Here is a 24,528-nt window from a genome sequence, read left to right on the forward strand (position 1 = left end):
TTTAAGGACTGTAGGCCTAGTTTCTCACTGATCAAAAATGCGAGCGCGGAGCGCGAGCTGAAAATATTTGATATTCAGACGTAAAAAGGGATATTATAATGATTTTTGTAATCATGATAAGTACCTGTCTCACTAAACAATGCGAGCGCGAAGCGCGAGATCAATTTTTTTGTATATATTGACCCCAAGAAGAGCATACGTATCTCACCATAGTCATCTAATGTGGGCGCCAAGCACTTGCTGATTTGTTAGAATTACACCTTAACACATGAAGCCCTTTTTTATTTTTTTGCATTCATGAACATGATACGTATTTTACTAACCAAATGATGCGAGCGCGAAGCGTGAGCTTAAAATTTTGTATATTCTGACCAGACAAGGACATAAAGTTTTAAAGACTGTTTTCAGGAATTCATGAAGAGCAGACATATCTCACCAACTTACTAATCCGAACGTATAAGCACGGACTGGGAATATGCTTTACATTCAGACCTTTCAGTATAGTCATGAAAAAGAAGCATGTCACTACATAAAACAAGAAGAACTCGCAGTGCGAGGAAATATACTTTGGTGTATTGACTTGAACACGGGATGTTTCAGTACAACAGGATTATATATCTCATTAAACAGACAATGCGAGCACCAGGATAGGCCCATATTCTGAAGCCGGGTTTAATCTAAACCCTGGTCTAAAGTTGTGGTTTAACTATGGATGGCCAATTGAGACATAAATCTCCAGGCGCGATAGCTCAGTCGGCCGGGTAGAGCGGGGGTTTTGGATTCCGGTGACCCGGGTTCGATTCCCAAGTGGTGCGCGTGTGCCCTTTAGTAAGATATTTATCCCCATTACCAGGCCTCCTCGGAGAGGACCTTAAGCCGTTGGTCCCCTGGTTGCTTGCCCACAGGCATTCGTGCTTTCTTAGCAGTCAGGTAAAAACACCTCGGTATCTATATATAGCAATAGTAGAGGTTCATACTATCGCCTCATTTGACTCTCAAATCATTAGCTGTCTGGTAAGGATAAATAAGATAATTGTGTTCACCATTGAAGAATTAGGAAAGAGCTCAGTAAAAATAAGAAGCATACCACGTGAATAAATTTAGACATGCTTGGCTTTCCAAGCAAAGAGTCGGACCACGGTCAGAGTTCAGAATACGGGCAAAAGGCCCTAAGCAAATTATGTTTCATAAAGTCATGAAAAAAAATATTTATTACGTAATATGATATAATATAAATAATATACAATTTCTTCCACTACTTTTTTCTTGTTTTTTCTCTCTTTTCTCATTTTCCCTCTTTTTTTTGTGCCAGCCGATGGGGAGGGGGGCACGTGCCCCCCCCCCCGTAGTTGCGCCACTGACTGTGATTAATTGATCCAATTCCCTAGAAAAGTCTGAATGCGACTTACACCTTATTTTTTACACAAAGCAGCAGCTAGCGGATCTAGCTTTCAGTGCTATTGGAGGGAATTAACATGTTGGCAGACCCCCTCCCGTAGATCCGCTACTGTTCTGTCTGCGTCACCCTCGTAAGCAGGAAGGGGGTGTTGGAGAGTTTGAATCCCTCTCCTTTTTTTAGAAATTAAATTTACATTTAAGTTAGAGAGCCGGCCGGCCGGGGGGGGGGCTTCCCACTAGATCCACCACTGCAGTCCCTACTTCCCCTCTCGGTCGCTTCGCTCCCTCTCACCGAGTATTTCACTATGTCACAAATTATTGTGTTCCTTCATGCCCCGCCTCCCCCAAAACAACTAAAGGTGTTCCGGTGCCCCTGTTCAAGTGTTCTTGTAGGCGAATACATTTTTGAGCAAGCTATCTGAAACTATGCCGCATAAAGATACCTCTGTCGGAGAGGATATTTTCTTAAAAGATTATTGGTATTACCAAAACATCAAATTATCTGTATCTTCTGGGGTTTTCAGTAAAAAAAAAAGGAATATGTAGCTTACTTTCGAAGATTTTGTATCATTGCACATAAATATTTTGTTTATGATAGGCCTATATACTAAGTAAAAAAACCTTAGTGAGATGAGTGACATGTATTGATAGACCCTATGTTCACATCTGTTAGCAAATATTTCTTTAAAATGTCTGATTTTCCGTGGTAAAAAAAAATCAGCTCACGATCGCATTAATGATTTTACGAGATACGTCTGGGAGATATGTTTAATGTTCATGATTATTGTGGATGAATGAATGCATCTTTTCAGATCAATATACCACGAAGTCCAGCTCTGGCATACCTTGCACATTATATATTTTGTTTAATGCGACATAATTTTGGTTCATGGGTGTCGATCGGTGTTTACTGGTTGGAGGATGACTGACAGAAATATGGTTTCGGTAAGGGATTTTTTTATTTACGGGAGGGGGGGGGGGGGGTTAGTAGTGAAATTTTGAACCATTTTAATTGAAAAGCCTATTTTTTAGGATAGATTTTGCATCATCGCATGAATTAAAAAAATATATATATCACATTAAAATATATACATATTTTTTTCAAATTGATTGATTTTTTTTTATTGTCAACATTTTCGGGAGACGAAAATTTCCTTCATTTTAGCTCCTGGCTACAATAATCCCCTTGAAATCCTGCCTACTCTTTCACCCATCATTGTGGATTAGAAAAGACCCAAGTATTGTACGATAAACCGCTGGTTTACAGTGGGGGGGGGGGACTTGGGGCAATTGAACTCCCCCCACAAAAAAAATCATGGTCAAGATCAAGAAAAAAGAGAAAGGAAAAGTGTTAATATGACATAAATTATATCCATCACATTAACCTGATGACAAACAAAAAGGTCTCTTTTTTTGCTCGCTCACTTTGGTTTCTTGCGGCGTTTTACTGCGATTAACCTTTTAGACGTATCGGACAAATTATACAAAAATTATGCAAATTAGCAGTTGATGATAATTATAATCTTATCTCTGTGGCTGAGCCAAATTAGCCTGCCGCCTGCGGTATACGGTTCCGATAGATGGCGCTCTGCCCCTCGACTTGATAACGCCTAACAGTGACAGTAACACAGTAAACAGTAAACGGTCTCTCGGTAAGTCTTTTTAAAATTAGATTTTGTACATAAATTTGTTGATAATATTCTAATGTTTGGATTTATTCAATTGTTTCCATGTGCATTATATATGAAAATGATAAAAAGTTACATTTAGACCTATTCAGCGCTTAAATCCGACGGATCTGGTCAGAGCCCAATATTTAACATGTCCCACCTGTTGTTATTTGCGTTAGTTTTATCTGAATTCTGGTAGCAAAAAATGGAATAATGAATAGTTCCAACTTAAAGATAGAGACCATATCGACTTATCAGCGCTCCATAATTGGACTTAAGATTATAATTATTCTATGAAAGTATCAGTTAATGATAGGTTACCTTTAATTAGACCCTACTTGGGCTTGATGACGATGTGGCAAAAATCTCATCAAATTTCAAAAATCACTCGCACGTATTGCGAGGTTAGTATTACTTAGTTAGTATACTAACCTCGCACCACGAACCGCGTTTGGCAGTGAATTTCTAACTAGTGGGTCGTGCGTGCTGGGATCCCACTTCTGGTGTCCACAACACACAACTTCTATGGCTTGATTTTTCTGTGCGCGGCGGCATGTAATGAACCCTTGCCCTTGGCTTGCCTTGGGTGATAAAAAATCACACGTATTGCGAGGACCGAGGTTAGTATTCTATACTAACTTGGCACTACGGACGTGGGTGATTAAAAATAAGATTTAAAAGACTAATGAGTTATAGATCTAGTATCTACTTAAAAAGTTTTAAGGCATTCGGTATGCCACCACCACTTAGAGTTAGACTGATAAATCTGCTGTTTCGGAAGAGTTTTTCAACATTTTCTGATTTCTTTGTCCTCCAATACACAAAATGGATGACGGCCATTGGACTCTTAATGGTGGAGCGAACAGCCGCCGCTTAACTACAGCGTCTATGGAGAAAGGGTGCGCTTTTGCACCCTCCTCGATTACTCCTAAATTTTGCTTTTTGACGGGTGAAAAAGGAAGAAATAAAGATAAATTTCTATCAAATACAATCAGCTGACCACCTTTCTGAAAAATGTATGGACTTTACCCACACCCTGGGGAGCATTCCAACAAGTTTGTAGACTAGCGAGTAATTACAAATAATTATTTGACATTACTGACCAGCTAGGTATAGGCCTACTCGATAGATTTTTCACATCCTTCCACTAGTACTGGTCAGGTAACCATTGAACACCCGGATAGAGAATTGCAAAGTGTGGATTAACGCCTTGCCAAAGGATGTTAGGTTGCAGAATTTTTTAACACACGACCCTTTGATTACAAGGCAAGGGTCAGAATCGCTACACCAGGATGCTTCCGCAAGTAATGTCTCAATGGCACGATCTCTTTCCTTTATCTGTTGTTTTCTTTAGGACTGTATTATATGGGTGAGCCCTCACTGAATCTCCAATGAGTAGAAAGGGTTCAGCAGCAAGCGTCAGTGCAAAGTCTGTCAAGGGCAAACACAATGAAACCGGTAACGATCCTGTAACGGCTGAAATCAAGGCAGCATACATCGCTGTCCTGAACCAGACAGACAAGGACATCTCTTCAAAAGATGAGCTGGAAAAAGGTGAATGGATGATGTCTCTTTTGTACTTTTTTTTGTCTGCAGAAACAGAGAGAGAAAAAATGAGTCTGTTTTCACTTCCAATAACTTAATGGAATGTATATTCTTTTATGAATAAATGTATAATTTTTTTAAAATCAAATTTCATGTTGACAAAAAAAAATTATCAACCAAGCTCATTGAAAAATGTTTTCTGATATAGGTTGTGTGAGTGCAAAGAGAATAAGTTCATGATATTGCTCATTTTTTGTAATTACTCACCATTTTACTTGGTAAATTGCCAATTTGTCTACTGCCAACTCGTTCACTCACCACATGGTCTACTTTCATTTAGTCAAATGCCTTTCCGTCCATCAACATTTTGTCTAACAACCATTTGGTCCATTAACCATTTGGTCCAATCATCACTTCGTCTAATAACCATTTTGTCTATGACCATTTCATCTCATAACCAGTTGGTCTAATTAATATCCATTTGATTTTCATTCATTTTGCACAATTTAACACTTAGTCCAATTAGACCAACTGGTATATGGACTAAATGGTGATTGGACCAACTGGTTATTAGACGGAATGGCATTGGACTAAATAAAAGTAGACCATATGGTGAGTGGACAAACTGATGGTAGACCAAATGATAGTAGATGAGTTGGCAATTGGACGAATTGGAAATAAATTTAATACCCGTTTTCTTCTTCACTCCTATGCCTTTACCCTTGTTCATGTTTCCTTTTGCTTCTTGCTCATTCTAATTGTTCCATTTCCATCAACAGTCCTCCAGCAAGCAGGCAGAAATCCTTCACAGAAGACCATTGACAGATACTGGACCAAAAACACAAGTTAGATTTCTTCCTACATCAAATATATATTTTTTAAATTTCAGTGATTGTCATGAGAGCCATGTCTGTCCAGATCTTATTATACAAATAATGAATGTTTATGAGTGCAATGGACAGAATACTTCATAAGGTGAAAGTTGAAATGATCCATTCAACGAGGCGTAGCCGAGTTTAATGGATCATTCATTTCATCTTTCACTGAATGAAGTGTTTTGTCCATTGCACTCATAAACATTCATTATTTGGTTTATATGACACCTAATTTTTTTTTTCATATGAAATTCATGAATTTCGATGTAAAATAATCATGTTCATGCAGTGCGAGCTCAGTCTGTTGATTGTTGCGTACATACAACATGCGCGCTGCAAACACGAGTGGTTTTTACTGCAGGCTGGGTGCGCGTGCAATGGACAAAATCATATGGATCCAACCCAGGTTGAAAGTTGTGGTTTAAGTATGGATAGCCAATTGTTACATAAATCACTAACGGTAGAGATATCATATTTCTGCTCTTTTGCCTCTCAAGTCATTCATAATTGTCTAGGAAGTATAAAAAGATGATTGTCTTCACCATCGATGAATCAGGAAAGAGCACAGTAAACATAAGAAACATACAATTTAATGAAAATTTTGACACTTTTGGCTTCCCATAATTTTTAGCACAGAGTTAGACCATAGTCTATAAAGTTAAACCTGACTTCAGAATACGGGCCATTATGTGTAGCTTTGTTTGTCAAGGGGATGATTTTGAACTTAACAATTTAGAAAAAGATTGACATCTCTCAGATCTATTTATTGATTTCCATCTATACAAACACCTGAATTATCATATTTTGTTTAATGAGAAGCACTTCCTGATTTCTCAGTAAGTTTACCTCAAAGAATAAAAAAAACATATAGAAAAAGTCTTGATGACCTGCTGCTTATTTCGTGATGTATGAATTTATTTACAATAATTCAATGTTATTAAATGCTGTTTGATTTCATAGAGAAACTATCATTCAAGGAGGTATCCGAGATCATCAAGGAGTTGAAACCAACCACCGAAGTCGATTTACTTACAGCTTTCAAAAAGATAGATGTCAATGGCGATGGATATATTACACAGAAAGAACTCTCTCGCATTCTCACACAGGTTAGGCCTTTTCTCATTTGAAGATGAATTAACTTCATGTAATCAAGAAATGTTATGTTTTTTTATTATGCACTGCTGTTCACTTTATTTTTGGTGCCAGAGCTTTTTTTTAGACTATTTTCTTTTTTGCTCCTCACAATGATATACATTTCTTTTGATTATGTTTAAACTGATTCTGTTCATTTTCTTTTATATTTTGTCTATATTTGTAATTTTGTGGAAATAATGATTGATTTTGATTTGATTGATTCGATTTGATTTGATTGATTTAAACCATGCAGTCATTATCATCACATAATCAGAGGGCAGTGCAAAAGTAGTTGCATTCGGTCACAACTGAGACAAACCAAGTGCAGGTCTCAAATATAAGTTTGTGATTGGTTAGATATCAGGGCCCGTCTTACAAAGAGTTACGATTAATCTGATCAATCACAACTATGGAAGGCCAGCAACGACTGAAATACATGTTCCAAAATATTTTCTAGATATGATGTATATTTATACATTCATCGTTTCCTTGATAATTCAGAGTGCTTCTCTTTGTCGACAAAGGATGGTCAAATTTCCTGTAGGAAAAATTATGACATCGATGGATTTCCATATACTTGATTTTGATCAGATCAATAGCAACTCTTTGTAAAATGGGACCCTGGAATTTTCCATTTGACCAATTTGTTTGATTGCAACCATTTATGCAATGCTCCAGCTTGCACTTTCATATTTGGTTGTTCAAGTCTATTTTCGTCTTTTACAAAGTTTGTACTTAACATGAACATGTTGCATATGTTCAAACAGAATCATGTAATCACTCAGATGTTCTTTATTTGTATGCTCCAGATGCGTAATTGTAGTCATGTCTTATATCATTTTTCAATCGAATTTTATCAATTATTTCTCCTTTTTTCAGAGAGGTGATAGAATGAGTGAGAAGGAAGTCGATGATATGATTGCAGAAGCTGATTCAGATGGTGATAAGAAATTGAATTATAAAGAAGTAAGTTTCACTTCACGTTCAAATTTGGAAGACAAAATAAGGGAATTTCAAAAGAGGTATATGTGAAAATTTATGACCGTTTGAAAAGATAATAGTTGGGAGTGCATTTTATTTGAGACTGAAGAAAGTGGAGATATTATGAAGCACCTAAAAACATTAATATTATGTACTGAATGTGCAAATGCATATCTATTTACCCTGTTTGTTGGGGTTCTTTTTCATGTTTCTTTTATTTGTAGCGAGATGGAGTTGTCAATATTTTAAAAATATGTATATAGAGGGTGGCAGGACTAGGAATTTTCTGAAAATTTGTGAATTTATAAACTGATTTTGAAATTTAAAAATTAAGGGAAACTTCATCAATTCATCAATATATTTTAGATGAGATGAGGGGGAAAGAATAACAACAATATTTTAGAAGTGATTTGAAATAGAGCTAATGGCATTTAAAGAATGGTTTGTGATGTATACCAGTGTATTACAAATTTATTCATTTCAACAGTTTTGTCAGATGGTAATGTCAACAACCAGTCGTTGTCAAGAGAGTAGTTTGAAACGATTAGAAAGAAAAGAGAGAAAACAGAAGAGAGCACTCAAATCTGCTGCATCAAGCAAGAAAAGTAAGTGGATATGATAATGTGTGTAAAAAGGACACTAATTTTTTACAAAATTAATGGATTGAACAGGCATGATATTCTCCCGACTAAAATCGGAATTCCGAATTTATTTTTTTTCATTAAATTTTTTTTTTTCATTTTTTTTTCCCATTTTTTTTTCTTTGCCCAAGAACATTCTCATGCTGTTTTTTACTGTTTTTAAAGTCAAATGATAAAACTATCATGCAGGACTCACTTTGAAAAATCATATTTGATTTCTTTACTATGCAAGAGCTTGTAACCCTGACTGGGGCACCTTGGACTCCGGCGGTGACTTAGCGACCCTTGGCTATTTTTCAGATTTTTTTTTCAGAGGGGAATATCATGCCTGATTGAAGGCCCCTTTGGCATAACTCTCCAAATGGTTAAAGCAATATTCTATGATCAGTATCAATTTATTCATCAGCATTTATTTAGCATTAATCCTATTGTCTGTAATGAGCCAAAAGGACATTGACACTTTGTTCATGGAATTAAGGCCCTTGTGGAATTAACTTTTCAAAACTGTTACAGTATATGATTCTATATTCAGTTCACTTTACTAAGCAAGTAGAAATATTTATTTATAACCTTTTTAAAGTATTTTTCAAATAAATATAGAGTTTATTACTGTGTAATAAATACACAATACATTAGTATAAGCCATTATAAATATTCATCTACAACTTTTATTATAACTTTTCGAATGGCTACAGTATATTATTCTCTAATTAGTATGGAATATACTGTTACAAGCAATTATAAATATCAATCAGTATGGAGTTTGCATTTAGCATTGCACCTCTTTTTCCATCTATTGGTCTATTCGTTTATTGCCTTTTGTATTTAACTTCAATAATACTGTAAAGATTTTCATACTTCTTTGTGTTAAGGTACTTCATATGAATTAATTTTCTCACTAATCCCCTTTTCAAATGTTAAATGCACTTGAAGTTCAAGATTATACTTTATTCTTAATTTATGTATTGTAAACAATTTTGGCATGTTATAATGGAAAAGAATTGCATAAGTGCCAAAACATGAATTAAACTAGTTTCCATTTTGAAGCTTGGTTATACAGATACATCAAAATCATATCTATTAAGATCACAGAAATATATGTGACTTATTAAAAGAAATTTGACATGTTTTGCATAATTTATCTTAAAAAAATTGCCTTGACTTGGGCGAATATTCCACTTACGAAAGGTTGATTTATACAAGTGTACCTGTACATGTATCCATGCTAGTTTCTGCATATCTTTTCTTCTCTTCACCAAAAGATTCCAGTCTAGCATCCGAAAGTAAGAAGAAAGAAGAGATGGGTATTGAGATGAGCCTCCCACCGGTCAGCAAACAGCAACCATCGATAAAGGAGCCTCTTAACATCACCGATTGGTACCATACACACACCAAGGGATCCTTCCATCTTGACGATGAACAGAAGATACTCTCTCATCAGTACGTGCTGCAGGTGGATGTCAAGACCAAGCTCTGGTTGACTGTCAAACCTATCAATGTAGGAGTGGTGAAAGGTGAGACTTCATATGAAATATTGGAGTTCTTTCTTAAGAAACTTAAGCAACTGACAAGAATTAGAAGATGGATTTTTCCTCATAACAATAATTGAAATTTGTGTAGTACTCAAGCATAACAAATAAGCAAGAAACCATGGGGAGAATGGGTCTTTGCTCATGCAGGGTTGACTCTGTGGAATTCTCTTCCACAGAGTTTGAAAACCTACTGTAGATATCAGCGACCACCTTCGGGGGCTGCCCGAAGACTTACCTGTATAACCATGCTTTTTGTCTCACCTGCATAGCAGAGTGAGACTATAGGCGCCGCTTTTCCGACGGCGGCGGCGGCGGCGACGGCGGCGTCAACACCAAATCTTAACCTGAGGTTAAGTTTTTGAAATGACAGCATAACTTAGAAAGTATATGGACCTAGTTCATGAAACTTGGCCATAAGGTTAATCAAGTATTACTGAACATCCTGCCTGAGTTTCATGTCACATGACCAAGGTCAAAGGTCATTTAGGGTCAATGAACTTAGACCATGTTGGGGGAATCAACATCAAAATCTTAACCTAAGGTTAAGTTTTTGAAATGTCATCATAACTTAGAAAATATATGGACCTAGTTCATGAAACTTATACATAAGATTAATCAAGTATCACTGAACATCCTGCATGAGTTTCACATCACATGACCAAGGTCAAAGGTCATTTAGGGTCAATGAACTTTGGCCGAATTGGGGGTATCTGTTGAATTACCATCATAACTTTGAAAGTTTATGGATCTGATTCATGAAACTTAGACATAATAGTAATCAAGTATTACTGAACATCCTGTGCAAGTTTCAGGTCACATGATCAAGGTCAAAGGTCATTTAGGGTCAATGAACTTTGGCCAAATTGGGGTATTTGTTGAATTACAGCCATAAATTTGAAAGTGTGTTGGTCTAGTTCATAAAACTTGGACATAATAGTAATCAAGTATCACTGAACATCCTGTGCGAGTTTCAGGTCACATGATCAAGGTCAAAGGTCATGTAAGGTCAAAGAACTTTGTCCACGTTGGGGGTATTTGTTGAATTGCCATCATATCTCTATAAGTGTATTGGTCTAGTTCATAAAACGTGGAAATAAGAGTAACCAAGTATCACTGAACATCTTGTGCGAGTTATAGTAGTTTTCAAAATCAGCACTGCTGCTATATTGAATCGCGTGATGCAGGTGAGACGGCCAGAGGCATTCCACTTGTTGTTTAATAGACTACCATTTATTTTTTTCATTGTTGAAGTTTGAACCTGTAATATGTTTTCTTGTCTCATTGCAATGAAGCGCCTTCAACATCTAATTAAGATGAAAAATATATATGAATTATATGTATTATTGTTATCATTATTATTTGTATTATTATCATTATTATTGTTGTTGTTATAAGTAAGTTGTTTATTTTATCTTTACCACCATGCAAACTTTCCAAGATCATCATTATATATATTGTTACTTCTTTCTTTTAGATTTCAGCATGTTTCCTCACCCCTTTTCTGTCTTCTTCTTTTTCCAAATTATTTCTTCAGCTTCTACCAAAGTTCCTAAGACAGACGTTAATATATTCATTGTGAAACAAAACGATCACGGGATTCTTGGTGATGTTGTCTGCTTTACAAACGTCAAGAACAGAGAGGTGAGTGGCACAGAGACTTTTCATCAGTTGGGATTGATCATATAGTATGATATTTAAGCTTGTACCACCCTTGGATTCTGTAGGGAAGCATTCATCCACCCCTTTGGTCTTCTCTCTCCAGCCAAGTGATTAGTCTCATAATTGTAAAATTAATGTGTTACTTTTTTATTTGACCTAGATAGTAATATTTTATATTGAATAGGTCTCAAAGTGGAAGGTTCACTTTTGGGGCATAGACTTGGAAAAAACAGGAATATGCTTGTCAATTGGTTGAGTTTGGTTGGTTCTTTTCAGGACCAAACATATGCCCACAAATGATTAGAAGTTCATTTGAACAGGTCTGTGACAATGCTGAAATATTGTTTAAGATAATATCTGATTTTACATAGATGCTTGAAAATCACCAAAAAGAAAACTATCAGCTTTGACCTTTTTTTAAAATCTATTTTTGTATAATATTTCCTGCAAAGTGATAAATGAGTTTATATATGAAACAATAAATTAAACAAAGATGTTTTTTATTTTTCTTCAGAAATACTGTGTCCAGTGTGAGTTGCCACCTGGTTCATACCGTCTTCTTCCCATGACCACAGGATGTCATTTTAAGCCGAGAACAAGAACCGTTCGAGAGAAGACTAAACTCATCCAACCTAAAGGAGATGATGAATGTGAACTCACCAAAGAATTCAAGTAAGTTTCCTTCTTCTGTCACCTATATAGTCTTATTAACATCAGTGTTCATATCAGAGATTTATTTTTGTTCTTTGGATGAAACCAATTCTAAACAAGTCTTCATATTTTTTATGCTTTTGGTAAAAAAAATGGTTGGTTGAGACAGCTATGATTCATTGAGTAGGGATGCATTCGACATGAAAATGATGTTATTTTATGATTGCTACTCTTTGTTTTCAGGAATGCATTAAATAGTATCTATGAGTTGATTTGGACAGCAATGGTTCTTTGAGTAGGAATGAATTCAACATGATAATGATGTTTTATGATTGCTACTCTTTGCTTTCAGGAATGCATTGAATAGAATCTATGAGATGGTTGATTTGGACAGCAATGGTTCTTTGAGTAGGAATGCATTCAAAATGATACTGATGTTATGTTATGATTGCTACTCTTTTGTTTTCAGGAATGCATTCAAGAGTATCTATGAGATGGTTGATTTGGACAGTAATAGTTCTTTGAATAGAAATGAATTCAAACTGAAAATGATGTTATTTTATGATTGCTACTCTTTGTTTTCAGGAATGCATTGAATAGTATTTATGAGATGGTTGATATAGACAGCAACGGTACGCTGAGTAGGAATGAATTCAACATGTTTCAGTTAAGGACCGGAGGAGAATCGGTTGATGATGATGCGTGGGAGGTGGTGGAAGAAAACTTTGAACTCAAGAAAGGAGAACTCACAAGAAAAGGTTAAGATCCTCTTTCTTAAAGACTTGTTCCTATGAAAAATAAATGATTTCTGTAACATTTTTACTATTACCCAATCAAATTAAATGATATTAGTAGCTAAATGTTACAGTAAATTTGTTATTTTAACAAGTTTTTTGAAGGCATGAACATATTTTTATAAGCATTTATAAGTTGCAGATTATCGAGTTGCCTTTATATTACCCCAGTTTAAGCTTCAGCTGCTTTAAGGCGCCTGGTGCTCTTAAGAAATTAGTGCACCGGGTACCCATTCACCTCACCTGGGTTTGAGTGCAGCACAATGTGGATCAATTTCTTTTGCTGAAAGAAATGCACCATACCAGGGCCCCGTCTTACATAGAGTTACAATTGATTCAATCAATCGTATCTCTATGGAAATCCATCAGGGTCAAAAAAATTTCTACAGAAAATGTGCACAATGTCCTTTGTAAACAAAGAGAAGCACAGTGAATTTTCAAGACAACGATGAATGCATGAATATACATCATAGCTAGAAAATATTTTGAACAAACATGCATAATAGATGTTGACATTGCTGGCTGTCTATAGTTGCGATCGATCGGATCAATCTCAACTCTTTGTAAGACGGGGTCCTGGAATTTGAACACACAACCCTTTGGCTGTGGAGCATTGTTACCACAGTATTTACCATTGGATGACAAAGTTACCACAGTAGTAGTAACTTTTATGCATCATGGCCATGATTCTATTTAATATTAATGACAGTTGTCCCTGATTGTTGTGTGAAATTTAGTATATGAACAAACATTATTTTGTATTTTTTTGCAGGGTTCTTGGATCTGAATGAGATGGAAGCAAACGATGGATACGCTGAAGGTGGAGAGGTTGATGACCTCTGGGTAACACTATCTTCCATGGGATTCGCAGATGATCTTATACTTGATGAGGTAAGTCATGATAATTGACCCCCCCTTCGTGCGCGCTTCGTATATGCTATATTATTATTACTATCATTCTTGGATTTGTATTTGTTAGAGTCTTGTCATAATTTATCAAGGATGCAACTTTGCCAAAAAAAGTAAGAAGGAATTTCAACTTATCAACATTTTTTGCTATAGTAAACACCTTCTTGGAGTGCACAGAAGCAAATCTTAAAATGATACTATCTTTCCTTCCAACCATAGGCATGTCCATTCCGGGTTGATATCTACACCGAGCACTGCCCAGCAGTGGTCAGAGCCCAACCTCTCCAGCGCGGTGGACCGACGTTACAGAAGATCGTCGGTCAATCGGTCATCCATGCTGCAGGCTTCACTCGGGTCAAGACCATTGGACAGGTCAAGCTACATACGTACATGGGAGACGGAAGAGTTACATTCGTCTTAGAGAACACTGTAAGAACCAATCATTCTTGATGATTCTACTCGTCTTGTAAGATAAGATAAGATATTTATTCGTCTTTCTTTCTGCACATACATTTTATCTTACAAGTATGATTTCACATTCTACAAATGAAAAAAATCAATTAACCATAAATCATTGTTACAGTAGAAAAAAAGAAACATAGCAAATAACTAAACATATTGAGAGAAAGACAAGGAGAACCCCTGAAAAAGCAAGGCTTGTAAGGCTAGGGTCTCCTTTGTTTCAAGTACATGACTGAATAGTATTCAGTGTTGACATGTAATATCTTTAAAAATACAAAAGAAAAAAAATGCAACAATAAAACAAAAAAGACAAACTAAAACTAATCAATGACAAAAAACACACACTAATAGAATACATTGTTTAAATGTACAGTTATGAAGTCTAATAAACTAACAACAATATGATATAATTAAGTGATATATGATGGAAGAGGAAATAAGTATGGATAACATGGCATGAAAAAAAGAGGACGATCGTATGTATAAATAATAATAGTAAAGTAAAAAAACAAAACATGACAAAGGTAAAAGAAACACAAGAAAAGAATACAAAAGGAAAAAAACATGGGCTGACCCTCTGCAGAAGAATCCAGTTAGACAAGATACAAGATAAATATATATTGATATATCATAACATTCTCCAGTCTTATATACAGTTTTTTAGGCTCCAAAATTAAAAATAACATAGTATATAAAAGCATATCTTAACCTAGAGCAACTCACAAATAACAATTAAGAAGATAACCTTTAAGTACACGCTGAAAAGTATAAATGCTTACCGATTTTTTTATATTTGAATTGAGAGAGTTCCAGAACCTGGGTCCTGTATTTACAACTGTCCTAAAAGCAGAACTTGTATGTAACTTGGGTAAGTGGAATGCAGAAGCATTTCGTGTATAATAGTTATGTATGTCACTATTTTTCATGAACATTGTGACCAGAGCTGGTGGCATGATGCCTGCATTGTATGCATACATTAGAGTACCAAGTTGAAAATCATAGATATCTTGTAATTTTAGAATTCTATGCTCATAAAAAAGTGGGGTAGTATGCGAGCGATAGTTATCATTACAAACAATTCTTAAAACTCTTTTCTGAATCAAGTACACCCTTTCTAGATTGGTTTTAAGAGAATTACCCCATGCAAGAACACCGTAATTGAGATACGGGAGAATTAGTGTTGAATACATCATACAAAGAATATCAGTAGAGAAAAAGGATTTTAATTTGTATATTACACCACTATTTTTTGATAATGTCTTACATAGATGATTTATATGGGTTTTCCAAATCAGTTTTTCATCTATATGCAACCCCAGAAATTTGGTCGTCTTTACTCTATCTATTAACACATCATTAAATATAACATCACCTGGAACTTCTCTTATCGTGTTGCTAAAGAGCATATAATTTGTTTTCTGCATATTTAGAGATAATTTATTTGCTTGAATCCACAAAGTGACTTTCCTCAGTTCACTATTAACTGTTTTTAAAAGGGTCTCAGGATTTCTGTGGGAATGATACAAACTTGAATCATCTGCAAATAAAATGAACGATAAAATATCAGAGGAATAGTGAAAATCATTAATATACACAATAAATAATAACGGACCAAGGAGGGATCCCTGGGGAACACCACAAGTGACATTCTGTAAACCTGACTCGGCATCCTTTATTGAGACAAATTGTTTCCTGTCAGCTAAGTAACTCTTGAACCAGTCCAATGCTGTACCCCTGATACCATAATGTGATAACTTGCCAGTCAAAATATCATGATCTACTGTGTCAAAAGCTTTCGAATAATCAAGAAATATACCAATTGTATGCATCTTTTTGTCTATGGATTGTGATACTTTATCAATAAAATGTAGCAAGGCATGGGTGGTGGTATGTTTCTCGCGAAAGCCAAACTGAAATTTAGAAAAAATATTACTCTTGTTGAAAAATTTCAAAGTTCTAACATAGATCACTTTCTCAAGAATCTTTGAGAATGCAGTCAATAGAGAAATAGGTCTGTAATTATTCAGACATTGAGGGTCTCCTTTCTTAAAAATGGGTACGACCTTCGCAATTTTCATGTCAGTAGGAACTTTCCCACATGACATTGATAGATTAAAGACATGAAGTAGGGGTTGAATAATTCCTAAGATAATTTCTTTAATTAAGTTGTTAGAAACCCCATCATAACCAGGACTTTTCCCGTTTTTAAGAGATTTCACAATGGTAAGCAGTTCTTCCCGAACTACTGGTAAGAAAAATAAACTTTTACTATTTTGCTCTTTCATAAAATCTCTGTAAGTCTGCTGAGAAAGTGGCACTGCCCGTGCAAGTTTTGGACCAATGCTGCAAAAGTAATCGTTAAAGTTGTCTGCTATAATATTCCTTTCTTCCACCACATGACCGTTAATTTCAATACTCTTTACATGAGATATCTTTTCCTTTGACTTGAATACTTTCTTAATCACTTTCCAAGTTCCCTTGATATCGTTTCTTGTTGCCTGAAATTGAGTGCGATAATATGATTTCTTTGCAGTACGAAGGACTGAAGTAAGCGTATTTTTATAATTTACATAACGTTTACGTGAAGATTCGGTACCACGCACTTTATACGAATAATACAGCTTGTTTTTCTTGTTAATGGATCTCAACAAAGAAGCACTAACCCATGGCATAATAGGAACATTTTTACGATTTCTTCTACTTTGCTTTACAACTGGTACATTTTTATTATACAGAGACATGAATTTTTGTAAGAACCTTTTAAACGATATGTTCACATCATTTTCTTTAAGAACTTCACTCCAGTCCGTTTCTATCAAGGCTGCCCGCAGCTTTGCAATATTAGCCGAAGTGTTTTTCCGAATTGATTTGGATTCTTGTTTACAGACTTTACCCAAGCTTAGACGAGCGAAGATTGGGAAATGATCTGAAATATCTGATACAATAATCCCTGAGGATGGAAAAGGTTGTTTATTACAGAAAATGTTATCTATGAGCGTAGATGAAGTTTCAGTTACCCTTGTTGGTTTAATAATTAATGGCATTAAGGAAAAGGACAGCATCATATTAAGAAACGCATCATAATGATAGTTTTCATCACACTGAAGGAGGTTTATGTTATAATCACCCATTGTGAAAATTGTTTTGTTTACGAAAAGTGGGTTTGAAAGAATACTATGCATTTCGTTCACAAAACTCTCTAAGTTACTCTGAGGGGGTCTATACACAACTCCAAATAAAACATTTCTTTTTCCTGGAATGAAGCACTCTGCGAATATTGATTCCATATGCTCAGCCATCATATTTAGCTCATCCCTTAATTGAAAGTCCACTGAATCTGGAATATATAAAGCAACTCCACCTCCTTTTTTAGCATATCTATGATTAGACACAAGATTATGACCAGGAATATGATAAAGATTTAAGTCATTCTCACTCGAGAACCAGGTCTCAGTGACTCCAATCACTGCTTTACTATCTTCAAATTTTTCAATTAGTGTACTAAATGCATCAAAGTTCCTAGGCATACTTCTCATATTTAAATGCAAGACAGTAGCAATTTCAAGATTGTCTCGAAAACTATTAATAAACTGATTTTCTGAATAGTATTGACAATTAATTGCAGAAGCATGTCCTAAATCATCAGTATCACTAAGCTCTAGTATTCTTGAATTATTTTCTAAGGAGCTACAAATGGCTTCTTCTATACTAATCATTTGGATGTTGAGTATACAATTTCAAGTGAAATCTAACTGTTTGCGCCATAAAGAACATGTCAGCATGAAAAGGAAGATTGTCAAGATACACACATACTATATAAGAGAAAAACATACAATAATGTATATCAAATAAGATGAACATATTATATAAATTACAAATGCAAATGAAAAAAAGAAAAAGATGATTAGAGATTGCAATAGAAATAACAATGAAAGAAAAAAAACACAAATGAAAATTAAAAGGAAAGTTGAATGGAAAAAAGAAGAAGTAACTTTGGGTAGTCATGGGATTTGGCTTGCAAGGAAATAACCTTTTTTTTTTTTTCAAAGTGGGAATATAGGTCAGCATGATATTCTACAATAGACATTAATTACAATTCAAAGCTTCAAAATATCATCATCACATGTGATGAGTTTTTTCGTAAGTCCGCCTCCCGTGTTCTTAAGTCCAGCGAAAATTTTTCCATCGTTGCTCCAAGACCGCTCATCTTTCGGTGAGTGACGAACATTGAAAAGAAGCTTCTGTCTTGTGGTGGTGTAATTTGCTAATAGACCCACCAAAATTCTACAAAATTGATCAGGGCCCCATCTTCCAAAGAGTTATGATTGATCTAATCACTCGTAAATCTATGGAAATCCATCAGTGTCATAATTTTTTCTACAGAAAATTTTAACAAAGTCCTTTGTAAACAAAGAGAAGCACAGTGAATTTTCAAGAAAACAATGAATGCTTGAATATACATCATAGTTAGAAAATATTTTGAACAAACTCGCATAATAGATGTTGACATTGCTGGGCATCCATAGTTGTGATTGATCGGATCAATCGCAACTCTTTGTAAGACGGGGCCCTTGGGTGTATTTCACAAAGAAATGTGTCTGACGTAAAATCATGATTGCCAACACACTAATGATATGTAATGGGCGATCTCAGTAACGATTACATGGTGGCTTGCTTGCATACTCTGAGAACGATCTAATCGATGTTGTGATACGTTATACCACACACAACTGGAAATTTAAGTGTGATTTTAGTGAAACAATGTTGTAATTCCTGAAATTGATGTAATGTTGTAAAGGTATATGATTCTAGAAAATTTGCATCTCATCAGAGCTTACTGATCTGTGAAATACATGTAACTAATAACACAGATATTAAATAAAATATATTGAAAATCTGTAAAAGCAATGACTTATATCAGCTATTTGCACTGAGTGCAAGTCTTCAGTATATCCTTTTTTCAATATTATACTCTGACAAAGATTTGTGATACATCTCTGGAGCAACAATATAGCATGTTTATTGTTATTATTATCATTATTATTATTAACATTGCTTTGATGCCTATATGTAGATTTTCAAAGATCTGAACTCTATTCAATTTTGTATTGAAGTCTATTCAATTCTATACTGGATCCATGTCAAATGAAAGATACTCATTATGTACCAAGCTCCATTCAATGTGTTTTATCAAAGTTTATTCAATTGCACTCATGCCGATTCCATATTGATCTCTATTCAATTGAACTCGACTTCATTCTGTATTGATCCCTATTCTTTTGAACTCTTTTCAGTTTTCGTATTAAACATTATTCGATCTACCCTGAAGTCAATGCAATTCAATTTTCTATTAAACTCTATTCAATTTTGTATCGATTCCTATTCAATTGAACTGTATTCATTATCATTTGTACAGGGTTCAAAGAGATGTAGCCTGAAGCTGGACTGTAGTAAGAGTGAGAACTGTCTCGCCAATCATGATGATAAGATAAAGACTGTACAGTGCCTTGCTGGATCTGTGACAGTAAGTACAAGTACATCAATTAACCCGTTGGCCACCGAATTCACTATTTCCAAATAGGCTTTAAACAGGAATCACCTGGTTCCAGTAGGCAATGGGTTAAGAATTGTGTCTTGTTCAATGTACTGGCCAATTTGTTGCTGATTTTACGGACAATCAAACCTAATTTACTCAATTTTTACCTAAATTACCTAATTTTTGAAATTGAGTTTTTTGCATATTCTGAAAGCATGTCTTCAACTCTATTGTCTCACCAATTTTCAGATTGAAATTTTCATTATTTAAAGAATATTGAAATTTAGTTTGAACTGTCATATCCCCCTCCTTTGATTTTATGAAGTGTCCTTAACCATTGTTTCTACACTATAGCCCTCTCCGGAGTGGCTCACAGGGGTCAAAACCTATCCTAGATGAGTGCATATGCATTGAGTGATTTTACCAACAGTTATAAACAGTGGTTTATGATGCTTTAAACTTTTCGCATGATACGAATGGTTTTACGAAATGACCTGAACCCACAGTGTATCTGAAATGCCTATTTCCCCCCTTTTTTTCGTTCTAGATTGGTTTTCATCTAGTTCCCAAAGATGAGAACAAAGAATGGATAATTAACTGCCAGGAGACGTTACTGACCTCATGATGACGGTAGCTGATCATCCTCTCGACCAGGACACCACAATGATAGCTGACCTCTCATCCTTGCTTAATGGCCTGTATTGTGAACTCCAGTATAATTTAAACTCTGGTGTATAGTTGTGGTTTAGCCAATTGTGACACAAATTTCTAAAAACACAAGTTTGATTCATCAACTCATATGACCCTCAAATCATTCATAACTGTTTGGGAATGTTGACAAGCAAGGAAAAGAAGAAAGTAATATTAGAGAACGTACACATTTACAATGTAAACAATATTTAACATTTTTCAGCTTACCATAATTTCAGCACAGAGTTAGCCACGGTCGTAGTTGAACTCGACTTCAGAATACAGCCCAATAGTCTACATATATCTCAATTTAACTCTCCAAAAATCATTGTCTTGTCTTCTAAGGTTGCTTTGAAAGACTTCGTTTGTGCAAATAGTTAATAAGGCAAAATTAAAATAACGATAAATATTTAACAGGTGGTTCTTGAAACTTTGAATCAAAAGTGCAGTGATAACTGGATTTAAGAGTTGCTTTCAGGGATAGATTGTTAGACAAAGTACACTTTCCTCTTTTACCTCATTTCATAAAATATTATATCTATATGATTATGGGTACTCATAGTGTCTTATGGAGCATTGCAAGGAACTTGCGATCAATTGCAAGCCTATCTTGGGTCTCAAAATCAGTCATATATCTTGCGATTAATTACGAATTTGCAACTGATTGCTACTCTGCTTCCTGCAACAAGGTTTGTGTTTTAGGAAAATCAGTTGTTGATCTATCGGTTGTAATATTCCAACAAAAATTTTCAATTGATCGCAAATGGGCAATTTCATAAAATATGTACGTCCGACCCCCTATGTATGGGACCTTCATGAAATTTTTCTGTCTCTGAATTCTTGTTCTATTGACATTCGCTAATGTTCTCAAAGGACCATGACTTGTTCAGTTTATGAAGTAGAGTAAGACTGGGGGTTGGACGTACAAAAAGATTTATCATTTTATGGAATAGCCCAAATATTTTCTTGCATCATGATCCCCTTAGCTTCAATATTGAAATATTAGATAATCACCATCAGTGGCTGTGATCAAATTGAATTAGCATGTGAAAATGTAAGTTTTCTGAATATGCTCTGTCATCAGTGCATTTGCTTGTCTTCAAATGAATTAATTTTGTATGAATTGTTCAAATTCTCATAATGGAACTATAATTTGATTTTAATGAATTACTAAATGTAGGGAGTTTGATGGTGACCGAATTGTAATTTTTAATTACCTTTTTTAATTTGTGAAGACCCGTTTTATTTCACCATATTAAAATTATTGTCATGTACCATTATTTTAATTTTTTCTTCAGTAGACACATGTATATTACAGATATTTGCAGCCATAAGATTGACCTCTGTGTACATTTCATTAGATAGATTTTTAAAAACTCATGGCATATCACAGTATGTTTGAAGGATATTAAAAAATTATTCATTCATCATTCGTTTTGCTTCTTTTCTCTAGAAGAGTTTGAATAGTGGGATGTTATGCTTAAATCCCTTTTAAAAAGACATGACAATATAAAAATGATATTCTTACATTTAACTGAGCTTCAAAATAGAAACGGGAGAAAAAAAAATTAATTGAAATATTTATGGAGAATATGTTATACTCCAGAGCTTAACCTTGTTTTATGTGTGTGATTGTCTTTGCCAGTATTCATTTGTGTATAACTTTTGTGATTATGGTATGATTTATCTAATATTATTGTTTCTCTAAACCTTGATAAGTTATAGTTTCTTCATGTAATTGATCACCTTGACCATACTTTCCAACTACAAAACCAGTGCTCTGTCTGATAGAGAATTGTGATTGATTCAATCAAACTTAACTATGAATAGCCGGTGACATTGTCGTCTGAAGTGCATATGTCTGTTCATCAAATGTTCATCAGATATGATGAGCAGTTGTGTGTCATTCTGCCCAAATTTGGCAAAAGGAAGCAAGTGACACATCAGTCAAACTTGAGTTATTGTTGTTTTTGAAACACCCTTTGTATGTTGCACGTTCAGGCAAAATTTGGGCAAGAAATGATCGTTCTATGGAAAGATATTGAAGAAAATATGCTGTTCAATTGCATTGACGCCTATGTAAATGACAAACACACATTGCTCATTTACAACAAATGATACTTTTGTAGCTTGCTTCCTTTTGCCAAAGTACGGCAGCATTGTTTCCACCAATTAGATTGCTTTTTGTTTACAAAGATACAGTACATATCCATGCCTATTACAACATGCAATGGATGATAGTTTTTTCATTTATATCACTGTGTGATAAAAGAGCATTGCTCAAAGACATGGGTATTAAAGGGATCCTACCCCGATCTTTCTTTCGGCCCATTGCAGGAAGAGTTGCGAACACAACTAAAAAAATCAAGCGCAAGTCAATAATACATACTTTTGATTGGTTGAAAACCAAGTTGCGATTGAGTTATTGAGTTGTGTTTGATTGCAACTCTTTCAACAGCGATCCTCTACTAGTACCTTGTTCCACTTAACACATGAATCATGACATTGATTGCTTTTCATATTTGAGATTGATTGGATCAATCACAACCATTTGTTGGATTAGGCATTGGTGTAACAATGTTCCCAATATGATGAGTCTATAAGAGAATCATTCCAGCTCTTACATTAAAGCTAAATGACAGTAGTTGCAGTAAAATACTGATTTCGTGAGAAAGTCTGTAAAACCAAGGTTAAGTATTACTGTATCATCGTGGATCTAGATCTGGTACAGTACATAAACTGAACTTTGTGAAATCATAATATCTAAGCTAAAAAACGATCACACTGAAGATCGCCAACACAGATAGGCACACGTGGGACAGTGTATTATTATTGCTGGAATAAAGACCGACGGAAGTGACAGAATCCGCGCTTATTTTGCTTATTTCGCTTATTTCTCAGCAATTACACAATTTCTTCCAGAATCCTTTGGCACATATTTTTTCTTCATACAAACAGACACTTTGGTGATCATTATATTAAATTCTGTAAAAAGTCATTTTGAGATCGTCCCCAAAACTGGAATTTATCTTTAATTTTTTTTCTGTCAGAAAAGACCAATTTGGTGTGGGTGCTCTTTGTAACAGTAATTTCTAATTGGGGGTTTCAAGTATGCCTGGCAAAAGACAATATGCACTGACATATCAACATGCCTGGTTCATTGCATAATGATTCCTTTATAATCAATTTTTATCTTCTATGTGATGTCCTTGATTGATTTCACCTGTCGTCTCATCACTGCCAACCTTTCATAATCAAAAGGGGCAGTCCCTTTCGATTAAAGATTGCTCCTTACACAGAGAGGGAGATAGAAAGAGAAATTTCCCTTGGGTTGGGGATGTATAATTATTTTTTTTTCATAATGTATATTTAGAAAATTAAGGATGTTTCTTTTTAAATTGTTGAAATTATTTATCCCAATATGTTTGATTACAGTTTTTGTACCTTTGGATGACTGTTTATTGTTTCTATTTGTGCAACAGCATCCATACTTAAATGATTTTTATAATTAATAATTTATTTATACATTTTTTTAAACTAATTGATTGGAATCTAATTAGCCTCAAATAAGATGGCATTTCATTCTCCTTACTATAGCATAAACTGAAGAAGGTTTATGAACCTATGAAGAATGATTTTTCTTTCTTTTTTTATACATATTTCTCCCATCATTTTATTTTTCTTTCTAAAATCTTGTTCTATGAACAGTGCCAAAGAAGTTCAAGAAAACATCAGGTTTATGAAATAATAGAAGAGCTAACAGTTGTTCAAAATGATTTCTTAGGCTTTTAATTTTGATATTGTGGTATTTTCCTGTTTGATTTGAAGTGGAGTAGGTTCATTTTATAATGAGGATTCTTTAACTCAGTTCATTGAATATCATTAGGTGTTTAGTGGTAATGATGAATAATTAACTTCTCTTAGTTTATGTTCATTTAAGGGGTGGGTCGTCGTGGTCTAGTGGTTACGACGCTTGTCTTTCAATCAGAGGGATGTGGGTTTGAACGAGGTGTTTTCCTTCAGCAAGAAATTTACCCACATTTTGCTGCAC

General features: G+C 34.8%; 1 protein-coding gene across 1 annotated transcript; it reads left to right on the top strand.

The window, feature by feature from the left end:
- Nucleotides 1-2,958: 2,958 nt before the first annotated feature.
- LOC129270829 (EF-hand calcium-binding domain-containing protein 7-like) lies at nt 2,959-23,338 on the top strand. Its single transcript, XM_054908161.2, has 14 exons — nt 2,959-3,050; nt 4,423-4,622; nt 5,393-5,458; nt 6,449-6,594; nt 7,502-7,588; nt 8,091-8,208; nt 9,507-9,758; nt 11,311-11,417; nt 11,950-12,107; nt 12,672-12,844; nt 13,653-13,771; nt 14,009-14,218; nt 19,668-19,775; nt 20,335-23,338. The coding sequence occupies exons 2-14, from the start codon at nt 4,460-4,462 to the stop codon at nt 20,410-20,412; spliced, it is 1,785 nt and encodes a 594-aa protein (XP_054764136.2). The 5' UTR covers nt 2,959-3,050; nt 4,423-4,459; the 3' UTR covers nt 20,413-23,338.
- Nucleotides 23,339-24,528: the final 1,190 nt, after the last annotated feature.

This window comes from Lytechinus pictus, chromosome 11 (assembly GCF_037042905.1).
Source record: "Lytechinus pictus isolate F3 Inbred chromosome 11, Lp3.0, whole genome shotgun sequence".
In the NCBI taxonomy this organism is placed as follows: domain Eukaryota; kingdom Metazoa; phylum Echinodermata; class Echinoidea; order Temnopleuroida; family Toxopneustidae; genus Lytechinus; species Lytechinus pictus.